The sequence below is a fragment of the Sceloporus occidentalis genome, unplaced genomic scaffold (genome assembly GCF_023333645.1).
Source record: "Sceloporus occidentalis isolate IW3139 unplaced genomic scaffold, rSceOcc1.0.p SCAF_3, whole genome shotgun sequence".
NCBI lineage: Eukaryota > Metazoa > Chordata > Lepidosauria > Squamata > Phrynosomatidae > Sceloporus > Sceloporus occidentalis.
Genome location: NW_028316983.1, coordinates 138,663,933 through 138,685,502, shown reverse-complemented (window position 1 = coordinate 138,685,502; position 21,570 = coordinate 138,663,933). Strand labels below are relative to the sequence as shown.

At 41.6% G+C, this 21,570-nt stretch overlaps 1 protein-coding gene across 1 annotated transcript in view; it reads right to left on the bottom strand.

The window, feature by feature from the left end:
• The window catches only part of LOC149316878 (ankyrin repeat and SAM domain-containing protein 6-like), a 37,472-nt gene extending 15,902 nt beyond the window's left edge, over positions 1-21,570 (bottom strand). Inside the window, exons 1-9 of the mRNA XM_089516432.1 lie at positions 21,215-21,570; positions 17,537-18,033; positions 8,757-8,801; positions 7,214-7,418; positions 6,650-6,756; positions 6,387-6,532; positions 4,436-4,640; positions 2,071-2,120; positions 108-311 (exon numbers count right to left, since the gene is read on the bottom strand). Of these exons, the coding sequence (XP_089372558.1) occupies positions 108-311; positions 2,071-2,120; positions 4,436-4,640; positions 6,387-6,532; positions 6,650-6,756; positions 7,214-7,418; positions 8,757-8,801; positions 17,537-18,033; positions 21,215-21,570 (1,815 nt within the window). The remainder of the gene's footprint in view (positions 1-107; positions 312-2,070; positions 2,121-4,435; positions 4,641-6,386; positions 6,533-6,649; positions 6,757-7,213; positions 7,419-8,756; positions 8,802-17,536; positions 18,034-21,214) is intronic.

The following is a 21,570-nucleotide window of genomic DNA, read 5'->3' as shown; positions in this document are numbered from 1 at the left end:
CTGCAAAAACTAAAAAAGCTCTTTGATTTAAAGAACAAAGCTACTTGAGATTATTGATAATTAAAGATCACATTAAACCCTGTATATTTTATTTCTCAATCTCTTACTTTGTCATAACTTCCACTCTCGCTGCTGTTGTGATTGGTAGCTCTGTGTGGAAGGCCAAGCCTTGTTTGCTCTGTGCTGCCATCTTTGTTTGTTTGTGTCCTGTCAGAATTCCATAGCTCAAAACGTGACGGAGGCAAGAAAGGTGGAATTACAGCCTTCAGTTTGTCATTAGGTAATCTTGTAAATGGAGCCCCACTTCTTAACTGTTCAGGGAAAATGCAAAGGAATAAAAGGTTAACAAAAGATTTTTCATACTGATAGCCAAGAAAATAAAGCCATGAATTACAAAATGGTAGTTATGGATAATTAGAACTGAAAAATCCTGTTTAGGAATCAATCAGTCAATCAATCAATCCACATATAGTCAATCAGAACTTCAGTCTATATATCTTGAAGAGGAATATATTAATATCACTTACTTTTCTAGCTAGCTTCATAGCAAATTCTATCTATATGATTGCATCAGTTTTACAAGTCTAAAGATCCTCATGATAAATCATATCATTCATTCAACTCATTCATTACATTCTACTCTGCTCTAGAGAGAAACTGAAATGACAGTTTGGCAGATACCATCTCAGCCAGCACTTATCAAGCTCTGCAGTTTTAGGAAATGGATTCCTCCAAATCCAAACTGCAAAGGAACTGATGTTTTCTCTCCCCACCATGGTTGCTGTCACACTGCAGAATTAATGCAGTTTGACACTGCTTTAACTCAGTGGTGTCACTTGGTGTGGTAACTCATGGTGTCACCCCCCCCAATTGACCTCCTCCCATTTCACACCATACAGAATCCTTAGTAATGCTTTTTTGCCCTAATGTTACTCATAAATCATAATCCCCATATACCACCGAGTGTAATGCTAATAATTGTGACATAAACAACTAACAAAATTAAAATTATATCTTCACATTACAATATCATATGCACAACCTAATTGTATTCACATAAACATAGTAAATATTTGGTTAACATGTGATGTTTTAAAGAACATTTAAAAAGAATAAAAATGTGTTAAATTTTTTCAAAAATTAAAAAAAATTAAATTTTAAAATCTGGAATTTGAAATTTTAATTTTAAAAAATTCTAGGGCCTCTCCTTTCTCCTCCCACTGAGCTTTACCCCACTCCCACCACCTCTTAAAGCATTTTAAAGGGAAGCAGGTGAATGCCACAGCCCATTTCTGCCAAAAGGCAGGTGTCTGAGGAGCAGTGGTATCACACACACCCCTTAGGGTGTCACCTGGTGTGGTCTACACCCCCTGCACCCCCTAGTGATGCCACTGCTTTAACTGCCTTTGCTCCATCCTATGGAATCCTGGGATTTATAATCTGTTGTGGCACCAGAACTCTTCGACAGAGAATTGAGCCATGACAGTTAAAGCAGTGTCAAACTGCATTAGTTCTGCAGTACAGAGACAGCCCATGTCATCACTGTGCCTGCCATCCCCAGACTACCACCACTCATGGGGTGAAAAACCTGGCAAGAAACTCACCATCAGATCTCTGAAGCACTCTCGTTTCCCAAAAAAGGGGACCTACTAAGTTGAAAGTGGCATTGTCTCTAGCAAATTGATTGTTTTGCTTAGTCTATGGTGGTCCAAGGAACAAAAGTTTCTCACTCTTCAAAGTCTCCAGCCACTGGCCAAACTGAAAGGGTGGCAAGGCATATCCTTAAATTGCACTCAATACTTTGCTCAAATGTGGCTTTCTAGGCCACTAGTTCCCACTCCAAACTACCTAAACCATGTAGCAACTTTTCCCTCTCATTATACAGAAAGAAAGCTACAACTTTTATCAAAAATATTACAAGTATTTCTTGTCAGGACAAACATCATGTCTTATATCTGATAATTAGCTACTGTTAATAACAACATTCATTTGTGATCAAAAATTTCTTAGGCAAGAGTTGGTGGACAATTTGCCAAACACTTGGTACAGAAAGAGTACATTCTGACTTACCACTGTTGTCAATAATTCAGTGTCCTTTCCTGCTTTTGTGACTCCTATACCTGAACAAAAAAAGGAAGTGGCCACCCATTAACAGTATTACTCTAAACAGATCAAATAATCTATCTTAAATTGTATAGTGTCATTATTTCTCCTGGGAAAATAAAGGATCTTTGCCCATAGTACAACTACTTCTCAATGTCCTTTCTGAATTGTGGCGCCCAGAACTGGACACAATATTCCAGGTGGGGCCTGACCAGAGCAGAATATAGTGGCACTATTACTTCCCTTGATCTAGACACTATACTTCTATTGATGCAGCCTAAAATCACATTGGCCTTGTTAGCTGCCACATCGCACTGTTGACTCATGTTCAACTTGTGGTCTACTTGGACTCCTAGATACCTTTCACATGTTGTCTCCTTAAGCCAGGTGTCCCCCATCCTATATCTGTGCATTTCATTTTTTTGCCTTAAGTGCAGTACCTTACATTTCTCCCTGTTGAAGTTCATTCTATTAGCTGTGGCCCAGCTTTCTAGTCTATTCAGGTCATTTTGAATTTTGATCCTGTCCTCTGGAGTATTAGCTATTCCTCCTAATTTGGTGTCATCTGCAAATTTGATAAGTATTCCCTCAATTTTGTCCTCCAAGTCATTGATAAAGATGTTGAACAGTACTGGGCCCAGGACAGAGCCCTGTGGGACCCCCCTGGTCACTTCTCTCCAGGATGAAAAGGTGCCATTGTTGAGCACCCCTTGGGTTCGTCCGGTCAACCAATTACAAATCCACTTAACAGTTGCCTTGTCTAGCCCACATTTTACAAGCTTGTTTGCAAGAATGTCATGGGGAACTTTGTCAAAGGCCTTACTGAAATCAAGATATACTATACCCACAGCATTCCCTTCATCTACCAAGCTGGTAATTTTATCAAAGAAAGAGATTAGATTTGTCTGGCATGACTTCTTTCTCTGAAACCCATGTTGACTTTTTGTGATTATGGCATTGCCTTCTAGATGTTCACAGATTCTCTGTTTAATGATCTGCTCTAGAATCTTTCCTGGTATTGATGTCAGACTAACTGGACGATAATTGTTAAAGGTCTGGAAACCATGCCCTACGAGGAACACCTTAGGGAGCTGGGTATGTTTAGCCTGGAGAAAAGAAGGTTAAGAGGTGATATGATAGCCCAGTTTAAATATTTGAAGGGATGTCATATTGAGGAGGGAGCAAGCTTGTTTTCTGCTGCTCCAGAGACTAGGACCCGGAGCAATGGATGGAAGCTGCAGGAAAAGAGATTCCACCTCAACATTAGGAGGAATTTCCTGAGAGTAAGGGCTGTTCAACAGTGGAACACACTTCCTAGGAGTGTAGTGGAGTCTCCCTCCTTGGAGGTCTTCAAACGGAGGCTGGATGGCCATCTGTCGGGGATGCTTTGATCTGGATTTCCTGCATGGCAGGGGGTTGGACTGGATCGCCCTTGCAGTCTCTTCCAACTCTATGATTCTATGATTCTACTGGTTTCTGAAAATTTGAAACCTCCCTTATTCATTTTTATACTTGCAGATGTAAAATATATAATATAAAAAATATATTGTAAAACACACAGTTTCCCATGACATCTAAACAGGTTTCTTTAAAGTACAATGGGCTAGACCATGCCTTCTTCTCACTAACGTTTACTTTAAACAAAGCTTTTGACCTGACATTTCCCTAACTAGTGTAGGTACTGGATGGGGCTGAAGATAAATGACACTTAGTTTCTTTGTGCTATGGTATTCAAAACACTTTCCCCACCCCTTTGCTTCTATCTGCACACCACCAAATGGCAATTAAACTTACAAAATGGGTTCTACTTGTATGAACATGATTTTTTTAAAATAATCTTGGGATGTTGTGGAATGGAAGCTACCACTTCTCTGAATCACAGCAATTAGGTTTATTTGCGGAAAGGCCCTGTTTTGTGTGTCTGGAAGCTTTTCTTCTTTTGGGATGGGTGGTGGTAAGCTTAATTACAATAATGGAGGGAGCAGCTATTGTAAGCCGCCACGATCCTGTCGGAGAAGCGGGGTAAAAATAAAATGTCTAGTCTATTCTATATGCTCCATCCTGTGAACTAGTTGTTTCCTGATCCTGGCATAGTGAAAAATTATGGTTTCCCATTACAAAAATTAGATTTTTTAAAATTATATGATATACATATCCAGCCTTTCTTAACCAATCACATCATTTAAACAGGTTTTCATATAAATCTAATGAATATACAATAGCATATTTTAAAATAGCTTCCAACAGCTTTGGACATATTCATATCAGTTTGACTATATGTGTGAATATGAATATGTAAAGACCTAAGTATATTTTATTTATTTGTTTTTACCATTAGACTTGCTCTTTGTTGTCCAAGCTGCAATGGCATCATGATTTAAAGCACTGTCACTTTGATCTGTGGCCTTCATTGTACAATCAAATGGTGATTTAGACTCTTCTGGAAAAGGCATAGATGGATTTATGGAAAATCCATGATTCAAAGTTTGGGTCAACTTCAGCTTCCGAAACCTATTAGACATCCTGCTCCACCATGACTGGAAAAGAAAAAACAATTATGGATTGTTTTCTTTTATACACCACTATAAATAATTAGCACAATTATTTATGGAATTAATTAACTTTTAAAAAAACTAGCAACCAAAAAGCTATCGGGAAAACAAACTCAGGCTGAATCCAGAGAAAATGGAGGTACTAGCGATAGGAACCCCAGGCCCAGGCAGGGAAATTTGTCAACCTGTCCTGGACGGGGTCACACTTCCCCTAGAAGACCAAGTTCACAGCTTGGGAGTACTCCTAGATTCATCCTTACAGCTGTCATCTCAAGTTGATGCAATGGCCAGGAGTGCTTGTTATGAAATTCAGTTGATACGCCAGCTGCACCCCTGCCTGGACCGAAGGGACCATGAAGCAGTGGTAGTACATGCACTGGTAACCTCTTGTCTTGATTTCTGTAATGCGCTCTACATGGGGCTACCCTTGTGCCAAGTTTGGAAGCTTCAACTGGTCCAAAATATGGCAGCCAGACTGGTCACTGGTACTTCCAGGTCTGACCACATAACACCTGTATTAAAATCACTTCACTGGCTGCCGATCAGCGTCCAAGCACAGTACAAGGTGCTGGTTATCATCTTTAAAGCCCTACATGGTTTGGGCCCAAGCTACTTGCGGGAACACCTCTCCCTACATAATCTGCCCCCGCACTCTCAGAACATCTGGGAAGAATCTATTGGAAATACAAATGACCAGATTGGTTACGACTTCCCAAAGAACTTTCACTGCTGCTGCCCCTAAATTGTGGAATGGCCTGCCGGAAGAGATCCATCTTATTACGACCTTGGATGCTTTTAAGAAGGCAGTCAAGATAGAGCTCTTCTGGCGGGCCTATCCATCCGAATCTGTTTAGGATATCAATCTTTGATGATGAGTCTGCACAATTCTACTGTTATGATAAATTAGCTTTTACTTGATATTATTATTGTTGATATGAATTACTGAATTGGATTTATTCCATTTTATTGATTGTATTTGTATGTTTTTATTGGGTTATAACCCCGCCTCAATCCACAGGGAGAGGCGAGGAAATATAAATAAAATTATTAATTATTATTATTATTATTATTGGAAGCATTAATATTCCCTTTTCCTGTGTTGTAAATCTAATGAGAAAGGTGATTGTTCAGTTCCCTCCTTGGACCACTACTCATGGGGAAGAAAAGGTTTTACCTGGGAACTAGGTAAAATGAACTGCCACACTGGTATAGCTACAGAACTTTGTCTGGGAAATAATCTTAACTGTTAATCTTCCAGGTTAGCATTCTCTGAAGGTGCCAGCCACAGATGCTGGTGAAACATCAGGAATAAACTGTTACAGAACGTGGCCACATAGCCCGAAAAACCTACAAAAAATTATGGATGCCGGCCATGAAAGCCTTCGACTTCACAATCTTATCTGTCGTCAGTTCAAAAGAAACTCCATTTTGTGCTGAACAACAAGTTGCTCATACTGTTTATACTTTGCTTCACTCTACAGCTTTACTTGACCCAGGGGAAAGAAGCCCATCAGCCTAATGTATGATATGATTCTTGCTAAACTGTTAACTGCAATATCATACTCGTGCCACCCACAATGATGGTGGTGGTGCACTGAAACAGAAAGCAGACTAAGAGAATTTTTTTCTCTAAGACAGATTACACAATGGGCAGAAGTAAAGCATTTGAACCCTGCTGTTAGATTCCCTTGTTCAAGGCCTGTTGAGATAAAATGTATGAAATATGTTTACTTTCAATCCTCCCTTGTCATCAGGTAACACTGGAATATCCACTGATTGCTTATTTTTTGAAGAAGCTATGGTTGCTTTGTTCTGTTTATTCTTTTCTTTGTCCACTTGCATGCAGGCCGAAGCTAGCAACCGCACAAGTTCTGCATCTGAAAAATCCACACACAATGAACTTGAAATTAGTTCTGTACTTCAAACACATTAGTAAAAACAAAACTCTTTTTTTTTTAATGAAAACCCTACATGCTAAAGAGAGACAAAAATACCTGGATCATTCAGAAGCATTATCAGATCAAAAGCTGTATATCCATTTTTAGCACGTAGGTTGACATCAGCTCCTTGATTTAATAAATACTTAACAACTTCTTTATTTCTATTAAAGAAAACAAAATGTAAGTCATATGCATATATTAAACACAATTTAGAATAGGTTACTAGAAAGAACTGAGCATTGCCTACTCCACCTTCTAATTCTTCCCAAACTTTGCCTATTTGTTTTTTATTACCAACAAACTTTTTTTGTACTAAGAATCTTGTAGTGGCCAAAATCACAATTGTTTTGGCTTGCAGGTCAGGGTTATCATTAGTATTGTTAAGAATTATTTAATACAGTCAAGCCTCAAATGTTGCAATGTCTCGCTCACAGTTGTTATCATGTGTCTATTTTTTTTGGCAGAATGATTCTCATCCATGCAGACAAAATTTTCCACTTTTCCAGCTTTCGTTCTGTCCTGCATTTTCATCCCAGGGAATCTTTCTTGGGATGGTCATACATTTAGCAGTAGTGGAGCTTCCTTAGTTTAAAGCACAAAAAACAACAATAAAATTACCCATGATAGGTAGCCTGCATTAGTGCTGTCCAACCATGAACATTATCTTGTTTGTCAATATCCACATTTCTTGAAATAAGTAGCTGTACAAGGGATAACTGTCCAGTTACAGCTGCAATCATGAGTGGGGAAGCACCATCATCATTAATGACATTGGCTTGTGCTGGGTCTTCATCAGTAATCTCTTTAACCAGCTGAAAGTTCCCTATAGAGACAGTTAACACAGAGGAACAGATAAAGATTTCAGGCAGTAAAACAACAGTATACTTTCAGTATTGGTGAAAATTTAACAACAGTGTAATTTAAACAATACGAAAAAGTTCAAAGACATAGCCATGTTAGTCTGGAAAACCAGTGTGCAAACTGAAAGAAAGAAAAACTGATAGCATGTTCAAGTCTATGAAAGCTCATGTTACCAACTTCTTTTTTTTTTTTTTAGTTAGTCTCAAAGGTGCTACAAGATCCCTTTGCAATATGAAAGATAATACAAGCAAAATGTATCAGAAGACAAAACATTCTGGTGAGTTCAGGATGAATTACAGTACCACCCCTGTATCCAAGGCAGTTACATTCCCAAGTGAACCCTATATTTCTGGTGGAATCTGACCACAGAGTAATGCTAGTGGATCTCCAGATGGCTAAAGAGATTTTTTTGGACAGGAGTAAGTGAAACCACAATTATTGGTCCTGTGAATACAGGGGTTATACTGTAATCTAAATCTAACATCCTCTTGTAGTCACTGGCTCACCTGGTCCAAAATATTATTTTGAATAGTCCAACAAAGGAGGGTAGCCTACTGTAGTTGTAGAGATCTATGAAGCAGAAGCAGTAGTGAATGTTGGCTTGTAGATTAGTGGGCAGATGAATCAGAGTTTAACTACAAATTTTAAAAACCCTATCCAAGGTGCTAAATTCAATTGCCCTCAAATAGGTTTGAAACCATGAATGGTTTCTTTAAATTTAGACTAAAACCTGGAACAGATTCACTACTCCACTGACACTGCAGCCACTAGCTGCCACTGAGTAGAAGGTAGCAGCTAAAGAAATGGCAGGATGGACTGTGAAAGCTGAAATGGTAGAGGGAATAGTCTACATGAAAAATTGAAAGAGGAGAGGGCCAGAGAGAAATGCCTAAAGGGAAGGAAAATGTATGAGACGAAGATAGAGAAAAAAGCTGAGCTAACAAGGAGATACAGAAACAAGAATGGGAAGTGTTCATGATGATTTGAAAAAGCCAGCTACAAACCACTAGTATACAGTTGACCTTCCATATCAATTCTGCATCCATGAATTCAACCATCCACAACTTGAAAATATTCCCCCCAAAATTCAAAAAAAGGATACCTTGGTTTTGGCTTTTATATAGGGACACCATTTTACTACACCACTGTATATAAAGGAACTTGAGCATCCAACAATTTTGGTATCCACAGAGACTCTGGGAACCAAATCTCAGCAGATACCAAGGGCTAAATGTACTTCTAGAAACTTGAAGTAACTATACCTTAAATGGAACAGATGTATGTTTCTAAAATACCTTACCCATCTTCAAAGCATGGAAGATATCAGGTTGCCGCTTCTGTTTATCTGGTAGAGAGAGTGGAGGAGAAAAATGTAGAATGTAAAACATATCTGTAATCTGTGCTATAACAGCAGGAAATATTTTAATACAAGTATTTTAAATACAGTATTCTATTTTGCTTCAGCATTTGCATTTGAATGTCCAAATAACCAAAGACCAAAGTGGTACAAGAACAGGCCAAACCCTGAGGTATATTCCAACTATAAAGCCATTCTGATGCCATTATTTGGGAAAAGAGGGCTGGGAGGAAGGGAAGGGGTCATGTGGATTGGCAGGCTCAGGTCTTTGGAGGTTCAGCTACTTCACAACCCAGAACACCAGAGAACCTTGCTTTAGTCAGCTTCCTTGTCCTAGAATTCAGTATGAACGTTGCCTGTAAAGTCAGCAACTTGGTTGGGCCCCGAATCCACTTTTGTTCCCCAAGACTTGCATGACCTGCCTCATCCACCCCCTCCACCCATCCACATCTTCCTGACTCTGAACTCCTGAACTCTGGCAGCAAATTATGCTGCTGGATTTTGGTACCAAATTCAGCAAAGCCAGTAGAAGGACAGTTTGTATACTTGTAACTGTAGTTCTTTAAGTGGTCGTCTGTGAACTCACACAAATGGGTTATCCTGCACATGCGCAGTTCCTCTTTTGGATCATTCTATAGCGTTCTGAAAAGTTTTGGTAGCAGCCCTGCCCACCTCCAGCAGCCCTATATCAGCGGCTTCTCTCTGAAACCTGCCAGTTCCATAGGACACCGATCCAGTCATCCATGTGAATCTGCAAGATACAACAAGGGGAAGACACATGGGGTTGTGTAAGTTAAGAGACAACCACTCAAAGAACTACAGTTACAGGTATGCAACCTGTCCTTCTTCATGGTCTCTGTGACTCAACACAAATGGGAGGCTAGTAAGCTACAAGAAGTAGGAAGCAGGAGCATCGGCACAAACAATCAAACTTTACTGGAAAACATGTATCTGGTCAGCATGCATAAACACAACAACCCCCGGTCCAAATGTTATAAAACAAAATGTACAAGTCTACGCCCCTCAAGTCCAAAATTGGCCTGAGATCACCATCTTTACTGGTGATGATAAAAACATAAGGAACCCACCCGCAAACATAACTTGCAGAGGGGAACAGGCTCAATGGCTCCTTTTTGCAAGAAGGTGTCTGCTTCTTAGAATGACGGAAGGAGCTGTGGACCAGAAGAGCCCTGTTGGAGGATAAGACTCAAATTCGATGGTGTAATTTCTCCTCACGAACCTGTGATGATGGAGCTCCAAACTTGATGCAGTCAATAGTGGAACTGAGAAGAAAGCATCGGAGGTGTGGTGGATAAAGGCTCCAGCATATTCTGGATGGACAGCAGGATGGAAGGTGGAAGTTTGGCTGTCAAGGTGTCATGTGAGAGAAAGTCAAAGTCAACACTTAGAAATGTCAGTAGGCTTTTTCTTCTTCTGGCCGTATTTGAACTTCTGACTTCCAAGTAAATGAGCCACGGAAGCAGCCAGTTGAAAACTGAGCCAAAATCTCAAGCTTGGCAAGGGCTGTCCATACTTGTATTTCCCATATCAATGGCTGTCCATACAAAGGCTGTCCATACTTGTATTTCCCATATCAAAAACCTGGAAAACTTGTCCACAGGCGTAGAGTGCAGGCAGAGTAAAGCTTTCGACTGGGCAGCATTGACAATGACTGTATTTGGTTTTGGATTTTGCCCCAGAGGAGGAGTGTTTGAATCTACCTTATAGAGAGTCTCTAACTTGCTCAATGTGGATGGAATAGACATTGGCATTGATCAAGACTTCCTGATGATTTCCATAAGATATGGAAGCACTGGTAAGGCAGCAAGAGTAGTGGCTTGCAATTAACTTCTCTGAAAAACCTGATCTTAATTGTTGTTAGTGGTTCTTGTACTTTGATGTCAAAAGATTTGGCCATGCATAGCATTTGATTGATAAATATCTTAATATCACCAGTTGGAGAATAGGGGTCCATGTTACCCAGCTCATTGGAAGACTTTCTGGGCGGTACTATCACAGACTCCGAATCAGATCCCAACCCAAAAGTCTCAGATGTTGAGGAAAGACAGACAGTCTGGCTAGCAACAGTTGAAGTTGAAGGAGCAGACACCTCTTTTATATTCAGAGCTGCATCCTGGGACAGAATTATAAGGACAGTCTGATCCTGGGACATGCCACTCTTGTTGGAAGTATCATCCACTGATGCATGTCCCTGCTGGTCAGAGGAAATGACAGCAGAATGCATGGTGTTTGAATGCCTCCTCCTGCACTTTGAGTGATGTGTTGAAGCAGCCTCATTCCTATAGTGGTAAGTATATTGCCCATAACTACTGTTACTGGTGGAAGGCTTCCATCAGAATAATAAGAGTCCCATGAAGGGGATCTATATCTGTAATAGCCATGATATCTTTGGCTATGGATAACTCGCTGAGGGAACTGATGATGTCATCTGCTTGGGTAGTACCGATACAATAAGGTGGAGGTCTGAACCAGGATGTGACTTTGAACAGTAGCAACATCGATGTCAATGTGAAGATGGAATTGTAGCAAGAGACTTTGTATAAACCAAAGTCTGAACAGGATAAGGAGAAGCTGCTACTCTAATGACAGAAGACTTCTGTATTTCTCCCTCTGAAACATGGTCATCTGACTTTCCATCCAGTAGAAATGGTCTCCATAACCACAGTACACTGTTTTGGAGAAGATGGCAAAGGAGAAACCACAGACTCTTGAAACACAATCTCAGATGCAACCTTCTGGAGAGGGCTAAACGACTGAGCAACCATATTAGCCTCCACAGCTGAATGCAAAAAAGAAGGTTGAGGGGAGGAGTGCTCCTTTGATCTCTTCTTCTTGTGCTTCACCACTGTCTTCACCTCCACATCAAGAGAACTGTCAGAGGCCAATAGTCGATGATGACACATTTCATCAGTACAATCTCTGGGTCTTTTAGTGAGTGGACACGGTCTCCGACAAAGTACATTTCACCTTATGTTTGGAGGGACTGACATCCATTGGAACCAAGGCTGACATCCATTGGAACCAAGCAGCCACAAGAACAAAGTTTCCAGCAGCCACCCCCCTGAGAGGAAGAGCCAGACTTACCAATATCTACCCCTGCAGAGAGACATCAGGACAGAGGAAAGACTCAGACTCTTGCATGTTTATGTAGGAAGTATACTGCAATTAGGGAGCACCTGTGAGACCCAGACAGGCTATATATAGCACAGCACCTCCCTGGGACAAGAGTGATTGACAACCAACCTTTTCCTTGGGGGAAAACTACACTGGTGCCTTGCTTTGTAACCGACTGCCTTTTGTCTTGAACTTTGCCTGGACTTCTGACTACTCTTCTGGACAACCTACCTGGACCGAAGACTTACCCGTGAATGACTTGGACTGGACTGGACTACCTCTGTTTCTCAGCTGAAGTACTGGCAAGCTCAGACACACCCTCTTTCTCCTTAAAATCTCTGGGACACTGAGCCTTCTGGTTAGCTTCCCAAGGGTGAAACAGAACAACCTTGGCATGGAATCTTAATGCTGCATTCAACACACTTCTTGAAAGAAGCCAGTAGTGCTGAGAAAGCCTGGAGGACTAGTGTGACTAGAAAGCCAACACTGACGATTGATGTCTTCAGAAAGAAGTATTCCAGTTCAAAGCATACGAATGCTGTTCCTGATGAGGCAGCTGCAGCAGCCAACAAAAAGCAACAGGTGGGTTTTGGTGGGCAAGTCCTTTATATAGCACTGCCAGGGGTGGACAAGGCTACTGACAAAACTCTTTAAAACATTGTAGAATGCTCTGAAAGAGGCACTGCGCAGGCACAGAATAACTCATTTGTGTGAGTCACAGAGACCATTCAGAAGAAATCATGATGCTGAATTTTGGCAGCAAACTCAGTAAAGCCAATAGGGCAAGAAAAATCCAGCAGCAAGCTGCAAAACAAAACCAAGATTAAAGCTAATATTTACTGCCAATGTTTTGGGTTTTTTAAAAAAAAGTGCTGTGGAGATGCATATAGCCCTCAGACCACATGCCATACAGAAAATACTTGCTATCAACTTCGGTTGATACGCCGACTGCGACCCTACCTGGACCGAAGGGACCTTGAAACAGTGGTACATGCACTGGTAACCTCTCGTCTAGACTTCTGTAATGCGCTCTACATGAGGCTACCCTTGTACCAAGTTCAGAAGCTTCAATTAGTACAAAATATGGCAGCCAGACTGGTCACCGGTTCTTCAAGGTTTGACCATATAACACCTATTTTGAAAGATCTTCACAGGTTCCCTATTAGCTTCCGGGCACAATACAAGGTGTTGGTTATGAACTATAAAGCCCTATATGGCTCGGGTCCGAGTTACTTGCGGGACCGCCTCTCCCCATACAATCCGCCCTGCACCCTTAGAACATCGGGCAAGAAGTTATTGGAAACTACGAACCCCAAATATGCTTCCACTTCACAAAGAGCCTTTTCAGTAAGGGCTCCGAGATTGTGGAATAGCCTTCCTGAGGACATTCGATTGGCACCCTCACTAGAGATACTCATGAAAGCAGTGAAAACCGAAATATTTCGCCAAGCATATCCAGATATGTTATAAGAAAATGACTGACATGCCCCTGAATTGAGATGCTGCTGAATTCCCAATTGTACTGTATTATGTATTGTATGGTTATTCTTAACCATTAGTTAATATGTTGGTTTTAATCTTTATAATGGGTTAGAGAATTTTAATTATATGTACTGTGATTTTACTAGTCTAAACCCTCTTCGATCCAACTGGGAGAGGCGGGGAAACACAAATAAAATTTTTATTATTTATTTTTTATTTATTAAAAGACCTGGAAGAGGCTAGAGATAAGGCTGCACCTTATTTTAATTCTGAACAGGAGAAACAGATGGCCCTAGACTAACTAAGATGGGTTCGGCATTGTGCTGCAGGGTGTGGAGAATCACACTGGATTTTATTGAAAATGTTCATTTCCCAAGGCATAGCAAGCTTTACCAGAAACCATAGGCCATGTAGAAATGTGTGTTGCAGCCCACATAGAAATCTAGTCCTATATACCTGTGAGCCATCTTTTGTATTAACGAAGCCTTGCTGGATCAGTGAGAAGGCAGGAGAAGAGGAGAAGAAGCGTCAATATGGATGAAGGCAGAGATTCTGATTGCAGAGATGAAAAGAATAAAAGAGTAAGCTGAAAGAGAAAAAGACATAAAGATTTGCCTTTAAGAATGTTATCAGCATGCATGCCATGGGGAAAAGATAGAAGGCACTGCTTAGATGCCAAGGTTTGATGTAGTACACTATCCATTTTAGATTAGTGCCATTTCCTCCTTTCTTAACAGTACACTGTCTATATTTTGCTTTAAGGAACAAAGGAATCTGACTTATACTTCAACAGATTTATTGTCCATCCAGTTCAGTACTGTTCACACTAACTGAAGTAGCTGGACAGGAGCCTTTTTTCAACTCTACCTTGCGATGCCAGGGTTGAATGTGAAACCATCTGAATACAAAGCACATATCATTAAACTATAGACTTTTCCCTTAAATCAGAGATTAGATGGATGTAATTGGTATCTGATTTACAGCTTATGTCCATTGTCAAAGATGTAGTCTGAGCACAATTACTATCCTGACACAATGCTACATCTTCTCTTCCTCAAGCTCCATGACATTTTTTTCAAAAACTGTCTACGTATTATTGCCATGGAAACAATGTACTAAAAAGAGGAAGGAAAGGGGAAAAACAGGAATTATGCCACACCATTAAAGCTAGCTGGTTTGCATGAGCTTTTCTGTATATAAACCCACTTCTTCAGATGCATATGAACCAGTTAGTCTTACAGATGCGGCCACATTCCTTTTTTTTTCTCCTCCTCCCTTCCTCTTTTTTACACTACAAGTAACATAGCTACTTCTTTGAAAAGTACCCTAAAAGAGAGCTTTGGATGTTGCTTTTTTTAAAAAAAGAAATAGACAAAGAACAAAAAGGAACAAAAGCAAAACTGAGACTAAAAATAATTGATTTACTTCCAGCAGTTATGGTAGTTGGACTTCATGCCTAAATGCTCTGATCCTGCAATCCTTTGAAAAAGGGAAAGCCTTGAGGTTCACATGGCAGTAACATCACTAGGATTGGAATCATCTGTGCGATAACTCATGGTATCACCCCCATGGAGTGGAAAGGGCTGATGGGCAATGACTGAAGCAGAGTATCTCAGTGTGCCTTCCCTCCCACTGCTTTGCCTGCCTGCCTACTCACTGCCTGGCCAGACCCAGAATGGGCTGCTGGGGAGTGGAGGGGAAGGCAGCAGCAGACTCTCCCATCCTCCTTTCCCACCCACTGCTTTGTCACCTGCCTGCCCAGCCAACTGTCCAGTCAAACCTGAAAAGGGCTGCAGGGGGAGGATGGCAGCAGTGGATGCAGTAACAGTGGACTGCCCCAACCTTCCTTCCTTTCTGCTGCCTTGTCCACTCAGCCAGCTGGCAAGCCAGACCCAGAAAAATTCAGATCTGGCCAGGTGGCTGGTTGGGTAGAAAGATGAGGCAGCAGGAAGGAAGGGAGGACAGGGAAACTCTCTGCAACAGCAGCAGTGTCTTTCACACTGCGCCCCTCCTTTTACAGAGGCATCCTGGTTGGCAGCAGGGGGACTGAGATGGATGATGATTCCCTCTCTTAGCTATCACCTGCTGTAATCTGCACCTCCCTCCCAGTGAGGCCTTTGGCACATGACATTCCTCTGTCCTGAAAAGCATCTTCATTCAAAAACATCAGGGTCAAGGTCAATGCTGAAGACCTGTATAGAGCTTTCCCCTGCATCATAGTGTGATAGAGTCCCATCAAAACTGTGATTGTTACCGATAAAGGAAAAAAAGCTATCCAGTTCATTGTGCATCATGTAAATAAATTTTAGGGGAACAGAATAATAGTAATGGGAATACCTTGTCTGTTCTTGACATGAGTTTGTTTGAGAGCTTGGGAATAATTAGTAGAGTAACATAGCTACCTGTGGTTTTTTTGTTTGTTTTTGTAATGAAGAAACTTGCATTTCAAAAACAAAATGAATGGAAAAGATCTTATCAACTCTCTCTCTTTCTTGTTGTAATGAGTACTTTTTTCCAGCTACTTTTCTCAGTCATTATTAAGTATTTTCAGAGGTATTTTGAGAAGAATTTTCAGTGCTATTTCCTTACATTTTTTAATGGACAAAATAATGAAAAGCATAATGTAACATGATGATTCACCTTTAAAACACGTAACAGTAATGTAGCACAATGGTTCACCGTTAAAACAAGCAACAGCAACATATCAGTTTGTCTTTTTTTAAAAAAATAACTGTAATGAGTAATGGGAATTGCTTTTAAAAATAACTTTTCAAGCTCTGTTTTGTATGTTTTGTTTATAGTTGTCAATAGCTCTGGCCTAAGATTTGTGCCATCTGAGGCACTGGATAAGACAGCATTTCCTGGCTTCACATACAAAAGCCTACCAGACTGGCGGCTGGAGGAGGGATAACATATCAGAGTCTAGGAAAGCAAATGACGAAACCAAGTGAATCAGGAAATGGGAGCTAGGACTCAAAGAGGCAGTGGTTCAGAGGAATGCAAAGAAGACAAACTGGAGGAAGAAATCTGATAAGAGAAGAAATGTGGGAGGGAGCAATTGCAGAGAAGAGCAGTTTGTCCAGTAAATGGTGTGAGACTTTCAGCTCCAAACATTTCTGATAGATTCTGATATATTAGATTTGTGTGCCAAGCTGTTATGAAAGGCACAGGAGCAAACCTACAGGAGACAATCCCGCTAGCAGTTAGTTTGCTTTTGAAGTGTGTACAGAGTCACAGTGGAGGATCTGACATCACTGATGAGGGCCCTGGTGAAAAACTACCTGTTCCCCTCCACAGTTATCCAGTCCTGGCCTAAATGATCCCCTCTTCACCACCAACCATACTCTTGCCAAGGAAGTCCTATCATACCTGTCGCACCCTCCCTTTGAGGCATAGTCAGACAGGGATTCTTAGACTCAAGAAAATAATAATTAGTGGTATGAGTGTTGAACTACAACTCTTGGAGCCAAGGGTTCAATTCCCCACTCAGCCATGAACCCCACTAGGTGGTCTTGGGCATGTCACACACTCTCAGCCTCAGGGGAAGGCAATGGCAAATCTCCTCCCAACAAATCCTGCCAAGAAAACCTCATGGCAACCTAACTTAGGATCACCATAAGTTGGAAACAACTTGAAACAACAACAATGACAAATATACATAATAATAATAATAATAATAATAATAATATCTATGGCCTGGTCCAGATGGGCCAAATACGGCGTACTTGCGCCACATTAGGGCTAAGGGACTGTGTGGTAATTTCACAGTCCCTAGCCCTATTACAGCGCCACGCCGTAACAATGGCGGCACCCTGTACAGATGGGTGCCACCATTGGTATGTAAGCGCCGTGCAGCGTCCGCACAGTGTCACACAGTGGTTACATAACTAGTGCGCCATGGTAAGCCATGGCGTACTAGTTATGCTGCAGCCGCGGCGTAAGAAGAACCTGCTTTTTGTGGGTTCTTTTTTTGCTGACAGAAAGCCGCGCGGTTTGTCTGCTGCAGCTTCTCACCGGCGGGAAAGTAGGCGCCGGCAGAGCACTTTTTTGGGCAGTCTGTCCCACGCCAATAACTTATAACAAAATAGAAGATAAATAACCCATACCTGTCTGGGGTCTAACTGTTGTTATAGGTGCCAAATAATCTTTCATCTCCTCATGTTTGAAATCAACAGATATGTCATATGGTGTTTTATGCAGCATATTCTGATGGTCAGGATTGGCTCCTTTGTTCATAAGTTGCTGGGCCAAGCTCACCCTTCCGCTAACTGCTGCCAACATTAATGGAGTCCAGCCCATAGTCTTCACAGTGTAGTTACAATCTGCTCCCCAGTCCAACAGAAGATGGACAACTGCCTCATGTCCATGCTGGACAGCCGCCATGAGCGGGGTGATAGCTGGCAATTCTTCTTTACTGTTGTCTAAGCCAGTATCCAAGTGGTCATAATTGTCAACATAAGCACCAGCTTCCAGCAACAACTTCACCACACTGACGTGGCCACCCCTGGAAGCCATGGTAAGTACACTGGCTCCCAATTTATTCTGTGCATTAAGGTCAGCACCATTTTCCAGCAAGATGCGAGCCACATTCAGATGTCCAAACCTTTGATTGGAGGGGAAAAAATAAGAGAAAAAATTAAAATATTATACAAAGTAAAATTAAAGTAAGAAGAAAATACAGTTGGGGGGGGGTGTTATGAAACTCTGTCTTGTCCTAACAATGGTGTATCAATAGCTTACGGTGAAAGATACTGATCATGTATAAGTTTGTGAATAAGTAAGCAGGGTCCGCCCTGGTTGGTACTTGGACAGGAGACCACCAAGGAATACCAGGTGCTGTGGGCTATATTTCAGAGGAAGCGAGCTAGTGTAGTATAGTGGTTTGAGTGTTGGATTATTACTGTAGAGAGCAGGGTTCGAATCCTTGCTTGGCTTTGGAAACCTTAAGCAACTCACAGTCTCTCAGCTTGAGGATGGCAATGGCAAACCCCCTCTGAACAAATATTCCCCGCAAAAACCCTTTGATATGGTTACCATAAGTTGGAAGTAACATGAAGGCAAACAACACCACACACACACGCACACACACAACTGGCAAAACCACTTCTGCGTATTTCTTGCCTAAGAAAACCGTATTAAATTCATAGGGTCGCCATAAGTCAGGGATTCCCAACCTTTTCTATGCCCCGCCACACACCTAAAAAAATCTTTGATTAATGTTCGCACCCCCTACAAAAGCAGTATCACATTTAAAGATGAAGATCTTATAAACTCTAATTTTTGAACCAGCATTTAATTCACTGCATAAAGTGCAAAACTAAATTGAGCAATTAGATTCCAATTTCTTTTGGGGGGAAAATGAGTGACGACTTGTGACTTGTCACTCAATGATACAAGCCACTCTTTAGCTGTCCATGGCATACTCAGCACTCTTATCAAGCAGCACATCTCAAATGAATTGATTTTCTTATCAACTTTTTTCACTGTCTAGCTCTCACATCTGTTCATTGTGATGGGGAATACAACGGCAAGCAGGGCGACCAGATGTCCTAGCCACAAAGGAGGACAAGGCACCAAAAATGTAGGACGTTCAAGAAAAATATAACACGATGAAATAAAAGCTTTAAACCCTCATATAAATGTAAATGCACACTTCTTTATGATGTTCAAAATGAAGGACATTTTGGAATTCCTCCTGGAAAGGAGGCTGAAATGGAGGACACATCCGGGGAAAGAAGGAGGACATCTAGTCACCATGTTGCCAGGGGACCCCTGCCATAGGTTGAAAAAAACTTGTAGCCACATCCAAACACACCACAAGCAAATAATTAACTCAGAACTAAACAGGTTTTTAAGGAAACTGCTGATAGCGCTGCAAGGCATTTTTAAAAAGCATTCCTGCTGAACAGTGAGCTGCGAAGGGAGCACCCCTAGAGAGCCCTGTTAGCTGGCCTGCTCCATACTTTCTCCCAGGGTGACCAGCCATCCTCCTTTCCCAGGACACATCCTACATGTCATCCTTCTGTCCAAAACGTCCTCCATTTTGAGCAGGATTAAGAACAGAGTGAACAGAAGTCCTCCTTTCCCAGGATATATCCTCCATTTCAGCCTTCTATCCAGGAGGAATTCTCAAAGGTCCACCATTTGGAGCAGGACTAAGAACAGGGTGACCAGAAGGTCCTCCTCCTTTTCCTGGACATGTCCAACATTTCAATCTTCTGTCCAGGAGGAATTCCAAAACGTCCTCCATTTGGAGCAGAACAAAGAACAGGCTGATGAGAAGGTCCTCCTCCCTTTCCAGGACATTTCCTACATCCTTCTCTCCAGGAGGAATTCCAAACTTCCCTCCATTTTGAGCCTGACTCAGAAGTGCGTGTATACATTTCTAAGAGTGCTTTTAGCTTTTTGTTGGTCATGCCTTCCATATCGCTTGACCGCCTTCCATTTTGAGCCTGATGAATCTATATTGGTGGCTCAGTGGTTAAATGCCTGTACTGCAGCCACTCATTCATAAACCACAAGGTTGTAAGTTCAGTACCAGCCAAGGGCTCCAGGTCTCAGTCTGTCATCCTTCCGTAGGTCACTAAAATGAGTCCCCAGCTTGTTGGGGCCAATTAGCTTACAGTTTGTAAAGTGCTTAGGCAGTGCTTAAGTGCACTGATAAGCGGTATAGAAATGTAGTGTGGGTCCTTGCTATCCGCTGGAGTTTGGTTCCAGGATATGTGCGCGCACACACACCTGTGGATAACAAAATCTGTGGCTGCTCAAGTCCCATTAAATATAACAGTATAGCAAAATGGTGCCCCTTATATAAAATGGAAAATCAAGGCTTGCTATTTGGAACTTACACTTTTTAAAAATCCTTTCAAGCCGTGGATGCTTGAATCTGTGGGTAAAAAATCTGTGGATAAGAAGGGCCAACTGTACTTGCTATTGCACTGTATGTACTGTATGTACATATACTGTATATGAACTGTATGTACATATACAGTTGCCCTCCTTATCCATGGGGTTTTTATCCACAGATTCAAGCATCCACAGCTTGAAAATACTCAAAGAATACATTCCAAATAGCAAACCTTGATTTGGCATTTTATATTAGGAACACCATTTTGCTATGCCACTGCATTTAATGGGACTTAGGCATCCACAGATTTTGTTATCCACAGGGGTCCTGGAAGCAAACTCCAGTGGATAACAGGGATCCACTGTATATATGCATATATATATATATATATACACACACACACACACACACACACACACACAAATCATATAACGTTACTCTATTTTCATTAACGTTTTTGGCCCCAAATTTCAATTCTTTGTCTCATTAAAAATGTTAGTGACGCTATTGTTTTTGAGTAGCGATTGCCGTTTCTCGTTACTGGCGAGTTTTAGCACTTTTACATGTACTTGTGTGTGTGTATATATATGTATCTATAATATTATATAATAATATATTATATGTATGCCTATATATAATTACATAAAAATGTGTGTGTATCTACATAATATCATATGATAATATAATATATGTATATATATATATATATATATATATACACACACATAAATATATTACTGTACATTATATATATACACACACAGACACACAAGTACATGTAAAAGTGCTAAAATCATCAGTAACACAGTGTGTGTGTGTGTGTATATACACATACTGTACATATATATATATATATATATATATATAGTTCTCTTATCCTAAATCTAGGCCATGAAGGAGGCTATTTCTTCTGCCCAGCCCCCAGTGGCCTCCTGACCTGGCGGCCTGCATGAGGGGGCTCCATCCGCAGTGGTTCCTGCTCTGGACCGAGGCCCCTCTCCGGAGGAGGAAGCCCACCAGCTCCTCGTGGCCCCCCGCCGCCGCCAACTGCAGCCCCGTGTTGCCGGCCTCGTCGGCCCCGTCCACGGCCACCGAACCAGGCGAAGGCGGCGGCGGCGAAGAGGAGGCGGCGGAGGCGGAGGCGGAGGAGGCCCCGCTGTTGGAGCTGTTGGGGGCCTCGGCGTTGTCTTCCTGGGGAGCCCCCAAAAGGAGGCGCCGGGCGCTCTGGCAGTCGCCCTGGTCGCAGGCCCGGAGCAGCAGCTGGACGCCCCCCGGCACCCCGCACTCCCCCAT